Source organism: Melopsittacus undulatus, chromosome 23 (assembly GCF_012275295.1).
Source record: "Melopsittacus undulatus isolate bMelUnd1 chromosome 23, bMelUnd1.mat.Z, whole genome shotgun sequence".
Lineage (NCBI taxonomy): Eukaryota > Metazoa > Chordata > Aves > Psittaciformes > Psittaculidae > Melopsittacus > Melopsittacus undulatus.
In genome coordinates this window covers 220,212-241,934 of record NC_047549.1, presented here as the reverse complement: position 1 = coordinate 241,934, position 21,723 = coordinate 220,212, and the positions used below count along the sequence as shown (strand labels likewise).

The 21,723-nt window shown below is 59.1% G+C and overlaps 1 protein-coding gene across 1 annotated transcript; it reads right to left on the bottom strand.

Annotated features, from left to right (window-relative positions):
- Nucleotides 1-909: 909 nt before the first annotated feature.
- Nucleotides 910-21,659, bottom strand: XAB2 (XPA binding protein 2). The gene is made up of 19 exons (XM_034072054.1): nt 21,554-21,659; nt 19,973-20,121; nt 18,456-18,579; nt 17,644-17,841; nt 16,111-16,245; nt 14,620-14,784; nt 12,931-13,075; nt 11,755-11,906; nt 10,981-11,100; nt 10,167-10,298; nt 9,202-9,333; nt 7,282-7,395; nt 5,661-5,823; nt 4,515-4,705; nt 3,420-3,542; nt 2,825-2,996; nt 1,842-1,968; nt 1,456-1,550; nt 910-1,002 (listed from the first exon to the last, which is right to left on the bottom strand). Exons 1-19 carry the CDS (start codon nt 21,587-21,589, stop codon nt 941-943), a joined length of 2,535 nt encoding a protein of 844 aa, XP_033927945.1. The 5' UTR covers nt 21,590-21,659; the 3' UTR covers nt 910-940.
- Nucleotides 21,660-21,723: the final 64 nt, after the last annotated feature.

Here is a 21,723-nt window from a genome sequence, read left to right as displayed (position 1 = left end):
GGTCAATGGGGTGCCCAAGGGCCACCAGTGGCCATGGAAAAGGCTTGGGATGCGGGATGCATTGGGAGGGGGAATAAAGCAAAGGGGGGGGTCCCACTATGCCCCCCCCCCATAAGGTCTGGGGCCATTGGGTGCTGCTGATAGTGATAAAGGGGGGGTATTGGGGTGCCCCAAAGTGCCACCAATGGGCATGGAAAGGGCTTGGGATTGGGGGGGCCCCAGCCCTGTGCCCCCCCCCATGGTGCTCAGTGTCCTCATTGCCCCCCATAGGGGGGTCTGTGCACCCCTATAGCTATGGGGGGTCTGGGGCTGTTAAAGGGGTGTTTGGGGGGGTCACCCCCCCCCCCCCCATTGTCATTGACACTCAATAAAGGAACTCAAAGGTGCTGCATGGGTGTGAGTTGGGGGCACCCATGGGTGCGCATGGGGGGGGGGGGCAATGGGTGCAAGTGGGGGGCACCCATGGGTGCGCATGGGGGAGGTCAATGGGTGCAAGTGGGGGGCACCCATGGGTGCGCATGGGGGAGGTCAATGGGTGCAAGTGGGGGGCACCCATGGGTGCGCATGGGGGGGGCAATGGGTGTAAGTGGGGGGCACCCATGGGTGTGTATGGGGGGGGTCAATGGGTGCGAGGTGGGGGCACCCATGGGTGCATATGGGGGGGTCAATGGGTGTGAGTTGGGGGGCACCCATGGGTGCACATGGGGGGGTCAATGGGTGCGAGTTGGGGGCACCCATGGGTGTGAGATGGGGGGACCCATGGGTGGGGGGGGGGGGCACCCATGGGTGCGCTTGGGGGGGTCAATGACCAAAAGGGGCAGCCAAGTGTGTAAAAGGGGGTTTATTGGGGGGGGGTTTGGGGGTGTCTGGATTGGGGGGTACAGGTGTGGGGGGGGGATCCATGGGGTGGGGGTTGGGGGGGGGGTCTGGGGGACCCCCTTCAGTCGTCCTTGAGGCCACCGAAGACAGAGCTGGGGACCTGCTTCTGCTCCAGGGGCACCTCTGGGGGGAGAGGGGGGTCAGAGACACCGGGGGGGAGATTCCAGATCCCATAACCCATACCCCATATCCCATATCCCATATCCCATACCCCATATCCCATATCCCATATCCTGTATCCTATATCTCATACCCCATACCCCAATACCCCACCCATCCCATATCCTATATTCCATACCCCATACTGCATACATCCCATACCCCATACCCCATATTCCATACCCCATACCCTATATCCAATACCACATACCCCATACCGCATACATCCCATATCCCATACCTCATACCCCATACCCCACACCCCATACCCCACACCCCATATCCCATACCCCATATCCCATACCCCATACCCCATACCCCACACCCCATACCCCATATCCCATACCCCATACCCCACACCCCATATCCCATACTCCATATCCCATACCCCATACCCCACACCCCCCATCCCGTTACCATCAGGTTCAGGCTCCTCCTCATCCCCCAGCTCTATCTCATCCGGGTTCCCCTCCTGTGTCAGAGCTGCCAGAGCCTCCCGCGGAGCCTCCCCCCTGCACACAATGAGCACCCGTGGGTGGGGGGCACCCAGAGGTGGGGGGGGGCACCCTTGGGTGATGGTGCTGGGGAGGCCATGGGGGGGTCAACCATGGGTCGGGGGAGGTTAGCACCCATAGGTGGGGGTGTTGGGGGGGTCAGCCACAGGTGGGGGGGTCAGCACCCAGAGGAGGGGGTGCTGTGGGGATCACCCATGAGTGGGGTCAGCACCCATAGGTGGGGGTCCTGGGGGGGGGTCACCCATGGGTGGGGGGGGTCAGCACCCATGGGTGGGGGTCAGCACCCACCTGACGAAGAGCAGCTTGTGCCGGGGGGGGGCAGTGTCTCTCTGAGCCTCAGCCGCCATCAGCTCCGCTCGCTGCTCCAGCAGCTTCATCTCATCCAGACCACTCTGACCTGGGGCCAGGTCTGACACTGGAGCAATGGGGACAATGGGGTCAACGGGGTGATGGAGGCAATGGGGGTGATGGGGGTGATGGGGTAATGGACACAATGGAGGGCAATGGGGTAATGGGGATAATGTGGTGATGTGGGTGATGGGGGTAATGGGGGTGATGTGGGGCAATAGGGGTGATGGGGTAATGGGGGTTATATGGTAATGGGGTGATGGGGGTGATGAGGAGATGGGGGAGATGGGGGTAATGGAGGTGATGGGGGCAATGGGGGGGAATAGGGTAATGGAGGCAATGGGGTAATGCAGGCAATGGGGGTGATGGGGGTAATAGGGTAATGGGCGTGATGGGGTTGAGGGGGCAATGGTTATAATGGGGGTCAATGTGGTTGATGTGTTAAAGGGGTAGTAATGGGGCAATGGGACCAATGTGTGCAAAGGGCACCCATGGGTGCTCCCCCCATACCCCCCATACTCCCCCATACCCCTATACCCCCCATACCCCTCCATACCCCCCTATACCCCCCTATGCCCCCATACACCCCATAAACCCCTATAACCCCCATACCCCCCTATACCCCCCATACCCCCATACCCCCCATCCCCCCCATACCCCCATACCCCCCATAGCCCCCATACCCCCTATGCCCCCATCCCCCCTATACCCCCCATACCCCCCATACCCCCATACCCCCTATACCCCCATCCCCCCTATACCCCCCATCCCCCCCATACCCCCATAGCCCCCATACCCCCATACCCCCCATACCCCCATACCCTCCATACCCCCATACCCCCATCCCCCCCATACCCCTATCCCCCATACCCCCATACCCCCATACCCCCCATACCCCCTATACCCCCCATGGCTGCAGGTACCGGTGCCTGTCGCGTTGCTGTAGACCTTGAGCATCTGGGAGGCCATGAAGTTGACCTGTGTGTTGTATGTGGCCTGGACACTGCGTTTGATCCTCAGCATCTCCCGGATGGTGTCCTCGTTGCCATGACGCAGCTCAAACTGCTTCCAGGTCTGCCAGAACGGGCCCGTGATCTGCGGCGGACAACATGGGATCAACACGGGAGGGACAGGGGAGGGACACGGGAGGGACATGGGATGGACACGGGATGGACACGGGATGGACATGGGATGGATATGGGATAAACATGGCAGGGACACAGGATGGATATGGGATGGACACGGGATGGACACAGAATGGACACAGGATGGATATGGGATGGACATGGGATGGACATGGCATAAACATGGGATGGACATGGAATAAAGGTGGGATGGACATGGGACAAACATGGGATAAACATGGGATATACACATGATGGACACGGGATGGACACAGGATGGCCCCATCCCACAGGAGCACCCAGGGATGTGGGTTACAGTACTGGGACCATGCGGCCCCTGGTGTGGGGTGTGTGGGTCACTGTCAGGTCCCCCCCCAGCCCCATAGGAGCTCACCCGTGGGTCACAGAGCTGGGAGCAGTAGATGTATATGGCTCGGGCTCGATCCACCTCCCCCAGCCTGCTCTCCATGTCTGCAAAGCGAAGGCAGAGCTCGCGGGCGGCGTCGTCACCCAGCACCTGCACCCATAGCACCCATGGGGGTCAGCACCCATAGCACCCATGGGTGTCAGCACCCATAGCACCCATAGGGGTCAGCACCCATAGCACCCATGGGGGCATCAGCACCCATAGCACCCATGGGGGTATCAGCACCCATAGCACCCATAGGTGTCAGCACCCATAGCATCCATAGGGGTATCAGCACCCATAGCACCCATGGGGGTATCAGCACCCATAGCACCCATGGGGGTCAGCACCCATAGCACCCATAGGGGCATCAGCACCCATAGCACCCATGGGGGTCAGCACCCATAGCACCCATGGGTATCAGCACCCATAGCACCCATGGGGGCATCAGCACCCATAGCACCCATGGGTGTCAGCACCCATAGCACCCATAGGGGTATCAGCACCCATGGGGGTATCAGCACCCATAGCACCCATGGGTGTCAGCACCCATAGGGGTATCAGCACCCATAGCACCCATAGGGGCATCAGCACCCATAGCACCCATGGGTGTCAGCACCCATAGCACCCATGGGTGTCAGCAACATAGCACCCATGGGTGTCAGCACCCATAGCACCCATGGGGGTCAGCACCCATAGCACCCATGGGGGTATCAGCACCCATAGCACCCATAGGGGCATCAGCACCCATATGGGTATAGGCACCCATGGTGTTCATGAGCACCCATAGGGGTATGAGCCCCACACAGTGCCCCCATGGTGTCCCCATGACTCCATCCCCTCCCATGCCCCCTTGCCCCATCTCCTCCCATTGTCCCCATCCCCTCCATCACCCCCATTACCCCTATTACCCTATTAACTCCATTACCCCCATTGCCCCATTACCCCCATCACCCCCATTACCCTATTACCACCATTGCCCCCATTACCCCATCACCCCCATTGCCCCATTACCCCCATTACATTATCACCCCCATTACCCCCATTACCCCCATCACCCCCATGTCCCCCCCCTGTCCCCACCTCGATGGCTCTCTGGTATATGGGCCGGGTGTGTGTGACCCCATAGAGCTCAGCTGCTCTGCGGATGTAGATGTTGTACATGTCCGGCTGTTGCGCCGGCAACACCGCGCGCGTGGCGCGGTCATAGACACCCATAGCATGGCGAGCGAGGCCGAAGTCCTCCTCCAGCTTGGCGTACAGCAGGTAGATGGCTGAGGGGCACATGGGAGACGTCAGTGCCCATGGGACCCATCAGCACCCATGGGACCCATCAGCACCCATGGACACACATGGGACCCATCAGCACCCATGGGACCCATCAGCACCCATGGACACACATGGGACCCATCAGCACCCATGGGCACCCATCAGCACCCATGGGACCCATCAGCACCCATGGGCACCCATGGGCACCCATCAGCACCCATGGGACCCATCAGCACCCATGGGCACACATGGGACCCATCAGCACCCAGGGACACCCACGGAACCAATCAGCACCCAGGGACACCCATGGGTACCCAGAGACACACATGGGACCCAACAGCACCCAGTGACACCCATGGGACCAATCAGCACCCATGGAACCAACCAGCACCCAGCGACACCCATGGAACCAGCCAGCATCCATTGGTACCCATAGAACCAATTGGCTCCCAATGGCACCCACAGCAGCCGTTGGTACCCACTGACACCCACAGCACCCATCAGCACCCACTGGCACCCATCAGTACCCAGTGATACCCACAGCATGCATTGGTACCCATTGGCACCCACTGGTACCCAGTGACACCCACAGCACCCAATGACATCCATAGTACCCATTGGTACCCAATGACACCCACAGCACCCACTGGTACCCAGTGACACCCACAGCACCCATCAGCACCCAGTGACACCCACAGCACCCAGTGACACCCAATGACACCCACAGCACCCAATGACACCCAGTGACGCCCATTGTTACCCATTGACACCCACTGTCACCCATTGACACCCACTGTTACCCATTGACACCCATCGGCACCCAGTGACACCCACAGCATCCAATGACACCCACAGCACCCAATGACACCCACAGCACCCATTGACACCCACTGACACCCACAGCACCCATTGACACCCATTGTCACCCATTGACACCCACTGTCACCCATTGTCACCCACTCTTGGCGTGCCGGGGGGGACACCCGTCCAGCGCCTGTTCGAACAGGTCTCGCGCCCGCTCCAGTTTGCGGCCCCCATAACGTGCCACGAACTTGGTGAGGTAAGTGAGCCAGATGTCAGCCAGCGCCGGCCACCGGAACAGCGACACCCCCCGTTCGTAGGCCTGAGGAACAACCGGACACCGGTGGTCACACCGGGATGGTGACACCGGGACAGAGACACCCCCCGTTCATAGGCCTGTGAGACAACCGGACACCGGTGGTCACACCGGAACAGAGACACCGGAACAGAGACACCGGAACAGCGACACCGGAACAGCGACACCCCCCGTTCATAGGCCTGGGGAACAACCGGACACCGGTGGTCACACCGGGACGGTGACACCGGAACAGAGACACCCCCCGTTCGTAGGCCTGGGGAACAACCGGACACCGGTGGTCACACCGGGATGGTGACACCGGAACAGCGACACCCCCCGTTCATAGGCCTGGGGAACAACCGGACACCGGTGGTCACACCGGGATGGTGACACCGGAACAGTGACACCCCCCGTTCGTAGGCCTGAGGAACAACCGGACACCGGTGGTCACACCGGGATGGTCACACTGGAACAGTGACACCCCCCGTTCGTAGGCCTGAGAACAACCGGACACCGGTGGTCACACTGGGATGGTGACACCGGAACAGAGACACCCCCCGTTCATAGGCCTGGGGAACAACCGGACACCGGTGGTCACACCGGGATGGTGACACCGGAACAGAGACACCCCCCGTTCATAGGCCTGGGGAACAACCGGACACCGGTGGTTACACCGGGAGACAGGGATGGTGACACCGGAACAGAGACACCCCCCGTTCATAGGCCTGAGGAACAACCGGACACCGGTGGTCACACCGGGAGATAGGGATGGTGACACCGGAACAGAGACACCCCCTGCTCGTACGCCTGCGGGACACCGGGATGGTCACACCAGGATACAGGGATACAGGGATGGGGACACTGGGACACAGGGATGGGGACACCATGACACCAGGGACACCAGAGACACGGGGAGGCCACTGGAACAGGGACACCCCCCACTCATGGGCCTGGAACACAGGGACTGGGACACATGGACATGGACAGTGACACAGTGACAGTGACACCAGGAACACAGTGACACCAGTGACACCAGTGACAGTGACACATGGACATTGACACCAATGACAGTGACACAGGGACATGGACAGTGACAAAGTGACAATGACACCAGTGACAGTGACAGAGGAACACTGACAGTGACACCAATACAGTGACACCAGGAACACAGGGACACAGTGACACCAGTGGCACCAATACAGTGATACCAGTGACAGTGACAACAGTGACAGTGATACCAATGACAGTGACACCAGGAACACAGTGACACAGGGACAGTGACACCAGTGACACCAGTGGCACCAATACAGTGACACTGATACAGTGACACCAATGACAGCGACACCAGTGACAGTGACATCAATGATGACACCAGTGACAGTGACACCACCAGAACAAGGCCACCCCCTGCCTGTCCACCAATACCAATGTCCCCATCACCATCAATGTCCCCATTGCCCCCAATGACCCCCCATGTCCCACCTTGAAGCTCTCCTCGAAGTATCCTCGCTCCTCCAGGAACAGCCCATAGTTGATGATGATCTGGGGGGTGGCAATGCGCAGGTCCAGGATGCGCTCGTACACGGCCTTGGTGGACTGTGGGGCAGCCGTCAGACCCATAGCACCCACCAGAACACAGTGGGGCGCTATGGGGCAGGCGTTATGGGGCAGGACCCACATGGAAGGTGCCCAGGCTCTCCTCCAGGTCCGCCAGCATGGACCAGAACACACTGGGATGCTATGGGATGCTATGGGATGCTATGGGGCAGGCGCTATGGGGCAGGCGCTATGGGGCAGGCGCTATGGGGCGCTATGGGGCAGGACCCACCTGGAAGGTGCCCAGGCTCTCCTCCAGGTCCGCCAGCATGGACCAGAACACACTGGGATGCTATGGGGCAGGCACTATGGGATGCTATGGGGCAGGCGCTATGGGGCAGGACCCACCTGGAAGGTGCCCAGGCTCTCCTCCAGGTCTGCCAGCATGGACCAGAACACACTGGGATGCTATGGGATGCTATGGGATGCTATGGGGCAGGCGCTATGGGGCAGGCGCTATGGGGCAGGACCCACCTGGAAGGTGCCCAGGCTCTCCTCCAGGTCTGCCAGCATGGACCAGAACACAGTGGGGTGCTATGGGATGCTATGGGATGCTATGGGATGCTATGGGGCAGGCGCTCTGGGGCAGGCGCTATGGGGCGCTATGGGGCAGGACCCACCTGGAAGGTGCCCAGGCTCTCCTCCAGGTCCGCCAGCATGGACCAGAACACACTGGGATGCTATGGGATGCTATGGGGCAGGCGCTATGGGGCAGGCGCTATGGGGCAGGACCCACCTGGAAGGTGCCCAGGCTCTCCTCCAGGTCCGCCAGCATGGACCAGAACACACTGGGATGCTATGGGATGCTATGGGGCAGGCGCTATGGGGCAGGCGCTATGGGGCAGGCGCTATGGGGCAGGACCCACCTGGAAGGTGCCCAGGCTCTCCTCCAGGTCCGCCAGCATGGACCAGAACACACTGGGATGCTATGGGATGCTATGGGGCAGGCGCTATGGGGCAGACGCTATGGGGCAGGCGCTATGGGGCAGGCGCTATGGGATGCTATGGGATGCTATGGGATGCTATGGGGCAGGCGCTATGGGGCAGGCGCTATGGGATGCTATGGGGCAGGCACTATGGGATGCTATGGGGCAGGCGCTATGGGGCAGGCGCTATGGGGCGCTATGGGGCAGGACCCACCTGGAAGGTGCCCAGGCTCTCCTCCAGGTCCGCCAGCATGGACCAGGACACACTGGGATGCTATGGGATGCTATGGGGCAGGCGCTATGGGGCGCTATGGGGCAGGACCCACCTGGAAGGTGCCCAGGCTCTCCTCCAGGTCCGCCAGCATGGACCAGAACACACTGGGATGCTATGGGATGCTATGGGATGCTATGGGATGCTATGGGGCAGGCGCTATGGGGCAGGCGCTATGGGGCAGGACCCACCTGGAAGGTGCCCAGGCTCTCCTCCAGGTCCGCCAGCATGGACCAGAACACACTGGGATGCTATGGGATGCTATGGGATGCTATGGGGCAGGCGCTATGGGGCAGGCGCTATGGGGCGCTATGGGGCAGGACCCACCTGGAAGGTGCCCAGGCTCTCCTCCAGGTCCGCCAGCATGGACCAGAACACACTGGGATGCTATGGGGCAGGCACTATGGGATGCTATGGGATGCTATGGGATGCTATGGGGCAGGCACTATGGGATGCTATGGGGCAGGCGCTATGGGGCGCTATGGGGCAGGACCCACCTGGAAGGTGCCCAGGCTCTCCTCCAGGTCCGCCAGCATGGACCAGAACACAGTGGGATGCTATGGGATGCTATGGGGCGCTATGGGGCAGGCGCTATGGGGCAGGACCCACCTGGAAGGTGCCCAGGCTCTCCTCCAGGTCCGCCAGCATTGACCACAGACGGAGGCTCTTGTACAGTCGGTTCTGGACGGGTTCACTGCTGTCGAAGTACTCGGCTCGACGGGAGGGGAGGGCAGTGGCGCGCTGGGGGGGGATATGGGGCAGGCAGCAGGTTATGGGGCAGGCATTAGGGGGTCTGCACCCCCCACGCCCCAGCCCCCAACAGGTGATGGGGGGTATGGGGGTTATGGGGGCTGTGGGGATATGAGATACTATATGTGTTGTGGGGTACTATGTGTGCTATGTGTCTCTATGGTCTCTATGTGTCTCTATGTGTCTATGTGTCTCCATGTGTCTCTATGGTCTCTATGTCTCTCTATGTGTCCCTCTGTGTCCCTATGTGTCTCTATGTGTCTCTAAGGGTCTCTATGTGTCTCTAAGGGTCTCTATGTGTCTCTATGGGTCTCTATGTGTCCCTATGGGTCCCTATGGGTCTCTATGTGTCTCTCTGTGTCTCTCTGTGTCTCTATGTGTCTCTATGGGTCTCTATGTGTCTCTATGTGTCTCTATGGGTCTCTATGGGTCTCTATGGGTCTCTATGTGTCTCTATGGGTCTCTATGGGTCTCTATGGGTCTCTATGGGTCTCTATGTGTCTCTATGTGTCTCTATGGGTCTCTATGGGTCTCTATGTGTCTCTATGTGTCTCTATGTGTCTCTATAGGTCTCTATGTGTCTCTATGTGTCTCTATGGGTCTCTATGGGTCTCTATGGGTCTCTATGTGTCTCTATGTGTCTCTATGTGTCTCTATGGGTCTCTATGGGTCTCTATGTGTCTCTATGGGTCTCTATGTGTCTCTATGTGTCTCTGTGGGTCTCTATGGGTCTCTATGTGTCTCTATGGGTCTCTATGGTCTCTATGGGTCTCTATGTGTCTCTATGTGTCTCTATGGGTCTCTATGGTCTCTATGGGGCTCACCCGCAGGATGCTCAGCGCCTGTTCATAGTTGTTGTGCCTCAGCTCCATCTCCCCAAACTCACACCAAACTGCAGCCAAGTCCTCGACGTGGCGGAACCGAACCTGGGTGGCCTTGGACAGGATGGTGCGGGCCTGGGGGGGGATGGGGGGTGAGATGTGGGGCAGGATGTGGGGCAGGGATGGGGGGCAGGGATGTGGGGCAGGGATGTGTGGGGCGGGATGTGGGGAAGGGATGTGGGGCAGGGATGTGGGGCAGGGATGTGGGGCAGGGATGTGGGGAAGGGATGTGGGGATGTGGGGCAGGGATGTGGGGCAGGGATGGGAGGATGTGGGGCAGGGATGTGGGGCAGGGATGTGTGGGGCAGGGGATGGGGGGTGGGGATGTGGGGCAGGGATGTGGGGCAGGGATGTGGGGGCAGGGATGTGGGGGGCAGGGATGTGGGGCAGGGGATGTGGGGCAGGGATGTGGGGCAGGGATGTGGGGGCAGGGATGTGGGGGGCAGGGATGTGGGGGACAGGGATGTGGGGCAGGGATGGGGGGCAGGGATGTGGGGCAGGGATGTGTGGGATGGGGGCAGGGATGGGGGGCAGGATGTGGGGTAGGGATGTGGGGCAGGGATGGAGACAGGGATGGGAACAGGAACAAGGACATGGAGAAGGACAATCAATGTCTGTGGCACAGGGAGGGGGCAGCTGCACTTTGGGGACCACTTGGAGTTGGTGCCCCATGGATGCTGTTGCTGCCCCACAGCTGCTGTCAGTGCCCCACAGATGCCATCAGTGCCCCACAGATGGATGGGGTCAGGTGACTCACATCCTCCAGCTGTCCGTTGTCCTCATAGAATCTGGCAAACGCGACCCACAGGCTGTGGGGCTGCCCCATGGCCTTGAGGGGATCCACAGTGCGAACAGCCTCAGTGTAGGTGCGGATGATCTGGGGGGGACAGGGAGATATGGGACAGGGACTCCAAACACCAACACCCCCAAACAACAACACCCACATCCCCCATATCCCATACCCCACACACCCCACACCTCATACACCCCATACCCCACACACCCCATACACGCCATACACCCCATACCCCATACACCCCATACACCCCACACACCCCACACACCCCATACACCCACACACCCCACACACCCCATATCCCACACACCCCACACACCCCATATCCCACACACCCCACACACCCCATACACCCCATACCCCATACACCCCACACACCCCACACACCCCACACACCCCATACACCCACACACCCCACACACCCCATACACCCCACACACCCCATACACCCCATACACCCCACACACCCCGTACACCCCACACACCCCACAAACCCCACACACCCCACACACCCCACACACCCCACACACCCCATACACCCCACACACCCCACACACCCCACACACCCCACACACCCCACACACCCCATACACCCCATACACCCCATACCCCACACACCCCACACACCCCACACACCCCACACACCCCACACACCCCACACACCCCATACACCCCACACACCCCACACACCCCATACACCCCATACCCCATACACCCCATGTACCCCCTGTTCACCTGCTCTGGCTGTCCCTGGTACAGCTGCACCCGCTTGTGCCACTCGTGCACATTGTGAGGGTTCTGCCTCAGCAGGACACTGTTGAGCAGCAGCGGCCGCCGGGACATGAGGCGCTCGAAGCGAGCCAGGCGCAGCTCCAGCTCCACCTCCTCTGTGGGGTATATAGGGTGTATGGTGTGGGTATGGGGTGTATGGGGTATGGGGTACATGGTGTGGGGTATATGGGGTATGGGACATGAGGCGCTCGAAGCGAGCCAGGCGCAGCTCCAGCTCCACGTCCTCTGTGGGGTATATAGGGTGTATGGTGTGGGTATGGGGTGTATGGGGTATGGGGTACATGGTGTGGGGTATATGGGGTATGGGACATGAGGCGCTCGAAGCGAGCCAGGCGCAGCTCCAGCTCCACGTCCTCTGGGGGTACATGGGGTATATGGGGTATATGGGGTATGGAGTATGGGGTGTATGGGGTATATGGGGTATGGGGTATATGGGGTGTGGGGTATGGGACATGAGGCGCTCGAAGCGAGCGAGGCGCAGCTCCAGCTCCACGTCCTCTGCGGGGGTATGGGGTATATGGGGTACATGGTATGGGGTATATGGGGTATATGGGGTGTGGGGTGTATGGGGTATGGGGTGTGGGATATGGGGTATGGGACATGAGGCGCTCGAAGCGAGCCAGGCGCAGCTCCAGCTCCACGTCCTCTGGGGGTGTATGGGATGTATGGGATATAGGGAGTATATGTGGTGTATGGGGTGTATGGGGTATGGGGTATATGGGGTATGGGACATGAGGCGCTCGAAGCGAGCGAGGCGCAGCTCCAGCTCCACGTCCTCTGGGGGTATATGGGATGTATGGGGTATATGGGGTATATGGGGTATGGGGTATATGGGGTATGGGACATGAGGCGCTTGAAGCGAGCGAGGCGCAGCTCCAGCTCCACGTCCTCTGGGGGGTATATGGGATATATGGGATGGGGTATGGGGTGTGGGGTATGGGGTGTGGGGTATGGGGTGTGGGGTATGGGGTGTGGGGTATGGGGTGTGGGATACATGGTATGGAGTATATGGGGTATGGGGTATATGGGGTGTGGGGTATATGGGGTGTGGGGTATGGGGTGTGGGGATAAGGAGTATATGGTGTATGGGGTACAGGCTATAGGGTGCATGGTGCTCACCCCCAGGCTCCAGTGGCCGCACAGCCGCACTCTCCAGCTGTGCTGCTATGAGACTCTCCTCAAGCTGAGCATAACTGTCAAACACCTGCGTGAAGTCTCGAACAGTCATCACTGTCTGTACAGCCTCTTCATACACATCCCGAGCCTGTGGCAATGGGAACAGTCAGAAACGGGTGTACAGTCATCAGTGTCTGTACAGCCTCTTCATACACATCCCGAGCCTGTGCAATGGGAACAGTCAGAAACGGGTGTACGGGATGGGTGTACAGTCATCACTGTCTGTACAGCCTCTTCATACACATCCCGAGCCTGTGGCAATGGGGAACAGTCAGAAACGGGTGTACAGTCATCACTGTCTGTACAGCCTCCTCATACACATCCCGAGCCTGTGGGCAATGGGAACAGTCAGAAACGGGTGTACAGTCATCACTGTCTGTACAGCCTCTTCATACACATCCCGAGCCTGTGGGCAATGGGAACAGTCAGAAACGGGTGTACAGTCATCACTGTCTGTACAGCCTCTTCATACACATCCCGAGCCTGTGGGCAATGGGAACAGTCAGAAACGGGTGTACAGTCATCACTGTCTGTACAGCCTCTTCATACACATCCCGAGCCTGTGGGCAATGGGAACAGTCAGAAACGGGTGTACAGTCATCACTGTCTGTACAGCCTCTTCATACACATCCCGAGCCTGTGGGCAATGGGAACAGTCAGAAACGGGTGTACAGTCATCACTGTCTGTACAGCCTCCTCATACACATCCCGAGCCTGTGGCAATGGGAACAGTCAGAAACGGGTGTACGGGATGGGTGTACAGTCATCACTGTCTGTACAGCCTCTTCATACACATCCCGAGCCTGTGGGCAATGGGAACAGTCAGAAACGGGTGTACGGGATGGGTGTACAGTCATCACTGTCTGTACAGCCTCTTCATACACATCCCGAGCCTGTGGCAATGGGAACAGTCAGAAACGGGTGTATGGGATGGGTGTACAGTCATCACTGTCTGTACAGCCTCCTCATACACATCCCGAGCCTGTGGGCAATGGGAACAGTCAGAAACGGGTGTACAGTCATCACTGTCTGTACAGCCTCTTCATACACATCCCGAGCCTGTGGGCAATGGGAACAGTCAGAAACGGGTGTACAGTCATCACTGTCTGTACAGCCTCCTCATACACATCCCGAGCCTGTGCAATGGGAACCAGTTAGCAATGGGAAATGGGAGCGGGGATGGGATGGATGTGGGGGCAGTTGCAGATGGGATGGGGATGGGGATAAGGGGGACCCATAGGCACCCATAGGACCCCATAGGCACCCACAGGCACCCATAGGACCCCATAGACACCCACAGGACCCCATAGAACCCCATAGGCACCCACAGGACCCCATAGACACCCACAGGACCCCATAGGCACCCATAGGTACCCATAGGCCCCCATAGGACCCACAGGACCCCATAGGACCCCACAGGACCCCATAGACACCCATAGGACCCCATAGTCACCCACAGGCCCCCATAGGACCAACAGTCCCCCACAGTCCCCCACAGGACCCCATAGGCACCCATAGTCACCCATAGTCACCTATAGACACCCATAGTCACTTATAGACACCCAGAGTCCCCCACAGGACCCCATAGTCACCCATAGGCCCCCATAGGACCCCATAGTCACCCACAGTCACCTTCTCGAAGTGGCCGCTGCGCACGCAGCTCTCAGCCAGGGCTCCCCACAGGCGCCCGCGCTGGTCAGTGAAGCGAGTGAGGCCTCCGCGGATGATGGAGCCGACGTCCAGAGAGCGGATGCGCTCGGGGTGCTGGGATAGCAGCGCACACAGCTCCTGCCACAGCTGCGGGGGGACACATAGGGATACAGTGTCCATAGGGATATGGTATCCATGGGATAAGGGATACATAGGGATACAGCATCCATAGGGATACAGCACCCATGGGGTATGGGATCCATAGGGATAGAGCATCCATAGGGATACATCCATAGGGATACGGCATCCATGGGGTATGGGATCCATAGGGATATGGTATCCATAGGGATAGAGCATCCATAGGGATACAGCATCCATGGGATACAGCATCCATGGGATATGGTATCCATGGGATACAGCATCCATGGGATACAGCATCCATGGGTACGGTATCCATAGGGATACAGCAGCCATGGGACATGGTATCCACAGGGATATAGCATCCATGGGATACAGCATCCATAAGGATACAGCATCCATGGGATACAAAATCCATAGGGATATGGTATCCATAGGGATACGGTATCCATAGGGATACAGCATCCATGGGATACAGCATCCATAGGGATATGGTATCCATGGGGATACAGCATCCATAGAGATACAGCACCCATGGGGATACAGCATCCATAGGGATACAGCACCCACAGGGACACCCAACGCACACTCAGCACCCATAGGGACCCCACTGCACCCATGGGAGAGCCCTGAGCCCATTGAAAACCATCACCCCTGGGTCCTAATGCCCCCCCATTATACTGGGTCCTAATGGCCCCCATTATACTGGGTGCTAATCCCCACCTTTTATACTGGTTCCCAATGCCCCCATCACCCCTGGGTCCTAATGCCCCCCATTATACTGGGTCCTAATGCCCCCATCACCCCCAGGTCCTAATGCCCCCCCATTATACTGGATCCTAACCCCCCCATTATACTGGGTCCCAATGACCCCCATTACCCCCAGGTCCTAATGCCCCCCATCAGTCCTGGGTCCCAATGCCCCCCCCATTATACTGGGTCCCAATGCCCCCCATTATACTGGGTCCTAATGCCCTCCATTATACTGGATCCTAACCCCCCCATTATACTGGGTCCCAATGCCCCCCATTACCCCCAGGTCCTAATGCCCCCCCATTATACTGGGTCCCAATGCCCCCCATTATACTGGCTCCCAATGCCCCCCATTATACTGGGTCCTAACGCCCCCCATTATACTGGATCCTAACCCCCCCATTATACTGGCTCCCAATGCCCCCCATCACCCCTGGGTCCTATTGCCCCCATCACCCCTGTGTGCCCCCCCCCCTTGGGTGCCCCCCACCCCCGTGTGCCCCCCCCTTGGGTGCCCCCCCCCCCATGTGTGCCCCCCCCATGTGTGCCCCCCCACCCTTGTGTGCCCCCCATGCCCCTCACCTGGTAGTTGGACTTGCCATGCTGGGACACGAAGCGCTCGTCATTGACCAGCTGTGCCAGGCGTGTGGCAGCCTCATCCAGGCGCCCGGCGGCACACAGGTAACCTATGAACTCCTCAGCACTCTCGGGGCTCAGCTGGGGGGTAACAGTGTCAGCGTCAGCGTAGGGTGACAGTGAGGGGGGGACACAACACCTTAGGGTGACACCCAACACCTGAGGGTGACAGTGAGGGGGGTACCCAACACCTTAGGGTGACACCCAACAGCTTAGGGTGACAGTGAGGGGGGTACCCAACAGCTTAGGGTGACAGTGAGGGGGGTATCCAACAGCTTAGGGTGACAGTGAGGGGGTACCCAACACCTTAGGGTGACAGTGAGGGGGGTACCCAACACCTTAGGGTGACAGTGAGGGGGGTATCCAACACCTTAGGGTGACAGTGAGGGGGGTACCCAACACCTTAGGGTGACAGTGAGGGGGGTATCCAACACCTTAGGGTGACAGTGAGGGGGGTACCCAACACCTTAGGGTGACACCCAACAGCTTAGGGTGACAGAGAGGGGGGTACCCAACACCTTATGGTGACACCCTACAGCTTAGGGTGACAGTGAGGGGGGTACCCAACACCTTAGGGTGACAGCAATGGGGGTACCCAACACCTTAGGGTGATAGCGAGGGGTGCACCCAACACCTTAGGGTGACAGCGAGGGGGGTACCCAACACCTTAGGGTGACACCCAACACCTTAGGGTGACAGCAATGGGGGTACCCAACACCTTAGGGTGACACTGAGGGGGGTACCCAACACCTTAGGGTGACAGCAATGGAGGTACTCAACACCTTAGGGTGACACCCAACACCTTAGGGTGACAGTGAGGGGTGCAAAGGGTACAGCTGCACCCAGGTACACCCGCACTGGGTACACCTGCACACAGGTACACCCGCACACAGGTATGCCTGTACTGGATACACCCATACTGGGTACACCCAAACCTAGGTACACCCACACATGGTACACCCACACACAATACACCTGCACTGGGTACAACCACACACAGCTGCAGCTGCCCTGCCGCAGTTTGAGGAATTGGTGGTACACCCACACGCACACCAGCACCCAGGCACACCCGCACTGGGTACACCTGCACACAGCTACACCCTCACACAGGTACACCCACACACAGCTACACCTGCACAAAGCTACACCCGCACACAGGTACACCTGCCCGTGGTACCTTGAGGAAGTGGCAGTACACCTGCACAGTTACACCCACACACAGGTACACCCGCACACAGGTACAGCCACACACAGCTACACCCACACACAGCTACACCCGCACACAGGTACACCCACCCCAGTACCTTGAGGAAGCGGTGGTACACCTGCACACAAGTACACCCACAGAGCTACACCCGCACACAGCTACACCCGCCTCCAGGTACACCCACCCCAGTACCTTGAGGAAGCGGCGGTACACCCTCACAGGTACACCCACACACAGCTACACCTGCACACAGCTACACCCGCCTGCAGTACCTTGAGGAAGCGGCGGTACACCCGCACGGCGGTCTCCGGCAGCGGGTACAGCCGCACGAACTGCAGGTACAGGGGCCAGATGCGGTGGTGTTGGGTGATGGGCAGAGCCCTCAGCGCCCGGTCGAAGGTTCGACGTGTCCGTGTGATCCGGCCCTGATCCACCAGGAACTGGCAGTAATCCAGCCAGATGCGCGGCATCTGTGGGGCATGGGGGGTTATGGGGCTGGGGGCAGTTATGGGGCTGGGTGGGGCAGTGATGGGGCCAGCGGGTGGCCAGCCATGGGGCTGGGGTGGCTGTTACAGGGCTGGGGGGGCACAGTGATGAGGTCAGGGGGGTGGTTATGGGGCTGTGGGGGAGTTATGGGGCTGGGGGGACAGTTATGAGGCTGGGGTGAGGGCAGTTATGGGGCTGGGGGGGGGGGCGCAGTGATGAGGCCAGGGGGTTGGTGGGGGTGGTTATGGGGCTGGAGGAGCAGTTATGGGGCTGCGGGGGTGGTTATGGGGCTGGGGGGGGGGGGCAGTTATGGGGCCAGGGGGTTGGTTATGGGGCCGGGGGTTTGGTTAGGGGGCTGGGGGGGAGGGCAGTTATGGGGCTGGAGGGGCGCAGCGATGAGGCCAGGGGGTTATAGGGCTGGGGGGGTGGTTATGGGGCTGTGGGAGAACAGTGATGTGGCTAGAGGAGCAGTTATGGGGCCGGGTAGGGGTAGTTATGGGGCTGGGGGGGGCAGTGATGGGGATGTTGGGGGCAGTTATGGGTCCGGGGGGGCAGTTATGGGTCCGGGGGGTTCCTGTCCCCATGTCCCCCCCATCACCTTGTGCATGAAGACCAGGGCTCGCTCATGGCAGGCGTTGGCCTCCTCATAGGCTGGGTCTGTGGGGCAGCGACCTTTGACCTGCTGCCGGCGGTGCCGCAGGTACTGGTACCACAGCTTGTAACTGGGGAGAGCCAATGACAACCATTGACACCCATGGGGACCCGCATTGACACCCACTGATACCCATGGGGACACCCATAGGGACACCCATGGCAACATCCATGGGGACACCCATTGACACCCATAGGGACACTCATGGGACACCCATGGGGACACCCATAGGGACACCCCCCCAGCATCCCCACATCCCACATGAGCAGGCAGCTGGAGCATCCCATGTCTCCAAAGAGCACTGTATGTTCCCATATCCCGTTCCCTATATCCCGTACCCCATGTCCCATATCCCGTATGCCATCCCCATATCCCATCCCCTGTATCCCGTACCCAACACCCTATATGCCACACCCCATGTACTCCTGTATCCCAATGTCCCATGTATCTCATTATTACTGTATCCTATGTATCCCACACCCTATGTATCCCTGGATCCCATGTATCCACATATCCCTCTATCCCATGTATCCCAGTATCCTTTGTATCCCATTCTCCCATGTATCCCATGTACCCCCTCTGCTGTATCCCCCGTGTATCCAGGTGTGTATCCATGTGTATTTCTGGTGTATTCCTGCTGTATCCCCAGTGTATGCCTGTGTATACCCCTGTATCCCCGGTGTCTCCAGGTGTGTTCCCAGTGTATCTGGGTGTGTATCCCTGGTGTATCCCCCTGTACCCTGGTGTGTATCTGGGTGTGTATCCCAGTGTATCCCCAGTGTATCTGAGTGTATCCCTGGTGTATTCCCAGTGTCTCCGGGTGTGTATATGGGTGTGTATCCCCGTGTATATCCCCGGTGTGTATCCCTGGTGTATCCTGTTGTATATCCTGGTGTGTATCCCGGTGTGTCTCTGGCTGTATTCCCAGTGTGTGTATCCCGGTGTGTCTCTGGCTGTATTCCCAGTGTGTGTGTCTCCTGGTGTGTCTCTGTGTGTATTCCCGGTGTGTGTATTCCCGGTGTGTGTGTATCCTGGTGTGTGTATCCAGGTGCATTCCCAGTGTGTGTATCCCGGTGTGTGTGTGTCTCCCAGTGTATCCTGGTGTGTGTATTCTCGGTGTATCCCCGGTGTGTGTATCCTGTTGTATCCCCGGTGTGCATTCCTGGTGTGTGTGTCCCGCTGTGTGTGTATTCCCAGTGTGTATCCTGGTGTGTCTCTCTGGTGTCTCCCGGTGTCTCCGGGTGTGTATTCCTGGTGTATAACCCTGCTGTAACCCTGGTGTGTGTGTGTGTTTGGGTGTCTCCCGCTCTGTGTGTGTGTCTCCCAGTGTGTGTATCCCAGTGTCTGTCTATCCGGGCGTCTCCCGGTGTGTGTGTCCCGCTGTATTCCCGGTGTCTCCAGGTGTGTGTGTGTGTGTGTGTTCGGGTGTCTCCGGGTGTCTCCGGGTGTATCCCTGTACACACCTCCCGGGCAGCTGCCGCAGGCCGCGCTCGAAGAGCAGGTTGAGCCGGTGCCGAGGTCCCTTCCTGCGGCTCTGGGCATAGCGGAGCCAGCAGCGCACAGAGAACGGGCTCCGGAGCAGCTCCTCCTCGTGCTGAACCTCCTCATCCTCCTGCACATGGGAGATGGGGATATGGGAATGGGGATATGGGAACAGGGAATGGGGCAATGGGAACAGGGAATGGGAACGGGGCAATGGGAACAGGGAATGGGGATATGGGAACAGGGCAATGGGAGAGGGATGGGAACGGGGCAATGGGAACAGGGAATGGGAATGGGGAATGGGAACAGGGATATGGGAACAGGGATATGGGAACAGGGATATGGGAACAGGGAATGGGAACGGGCCAATGGGAACAGGGCAATGGGAACAGGGCAATGGGATGGGGATGGGAACAGGGCAATGGGATGGGGATGGGAACAGGGATATGGGAACGGGGCAATGGGAGAGAGATAGGAATAGCGATGAGATAGAGCAGTAATAGCAACGGGAATAGGGCAATGGGAGAGGGATGGGAATAGCGATGGGATAGGGATGGGAGAGGGATGGGAATAGGGCAATGGGATGGGAGAGATGGGAGAGAAATAGAATGGAACGGGAATAGTGATAGGAGAGAGATGGGAATAGGGCAATGAGATAGGGATGGGAATAGCAACGGGATAGGGATGGGAGAGGGATGGGAATAGGGCAATGGGATAGGAATGGGAATAGGGCAATGGGACGGGGATGGGAGAGGGATGGGAGAGAGCAGGAACAGCAACAGGAATAGGGCAATGGGATAGCAATGGGATAGGGATGGGAATAGGGCAATGGGATGGGGACAGGAGAGGGATGGGAAGAGGGCAATGGGATGGGAGAGATGGGAGAGAAACAGGATGGAACAGGAATAGTGATGGGAGAGAAACGGGAATAGTGAGGGGATGGAGCAGGAATAGCAACGGGAATAGGGCAATGGAAGAGGGATGGGAACAGTGATGGAAATAGCGATGGGAGAGGGACAGGAGAGGGATGGAAGAGAGCAGGAATAGCAACAGGATGGAGCAGGAATAGGGCAATGGGATAGGGATGGGAGAGAGATGGGAGAGAGACAGGAATAGCGATAGGAGAGCAATGGGAGAGTGATGGGAGAGAGTGGGAATAGCGATGGGATGGGGCAATGGGATAGGGATGGAGGAGGAATAGTGATGGGAATAGGGCAATGGGATAGAGACGGGAAAGAGAGATGGATATGGATGGGGGAGAGATGGGATGGGAATAGTGATGGGAGAGAGGTGGGAATAGTGAGGGGATGGAGCACAGGGATAGGGATGGGATAGAGCTGGAATAGGGCAGGGAAAGGGCAGGGACAGCACCGGGACACCGGCAGTGGGAACAGGGATCACGGGATCAGGGCACACGGGGATGGGGACACAGGGATCACGGGAACAGGGACATGGATCACGGGATCACGGACACGGATCACGGGATCACGGACACGGATCACGGGATCACGGACACGGATCACGCGGCTCTATGGGCTCGGGCCCATCATGGCGGCACTCACGAAGCTCAGCTCGGGCCGCTCCAGCGGCGCCTCCATCCCCGCTCCGGGCCTGGGCCCAGCTTCCGGTTCCAGCTCCGGTTCCGGTCTCGGTTCCTGTCCCGGTTCCTGTTCCATCTCCGGTTCCGGTTCCGTTCCTTGCCTCGGTTCCGGTTCCGGTTCCGGTCCAGGCC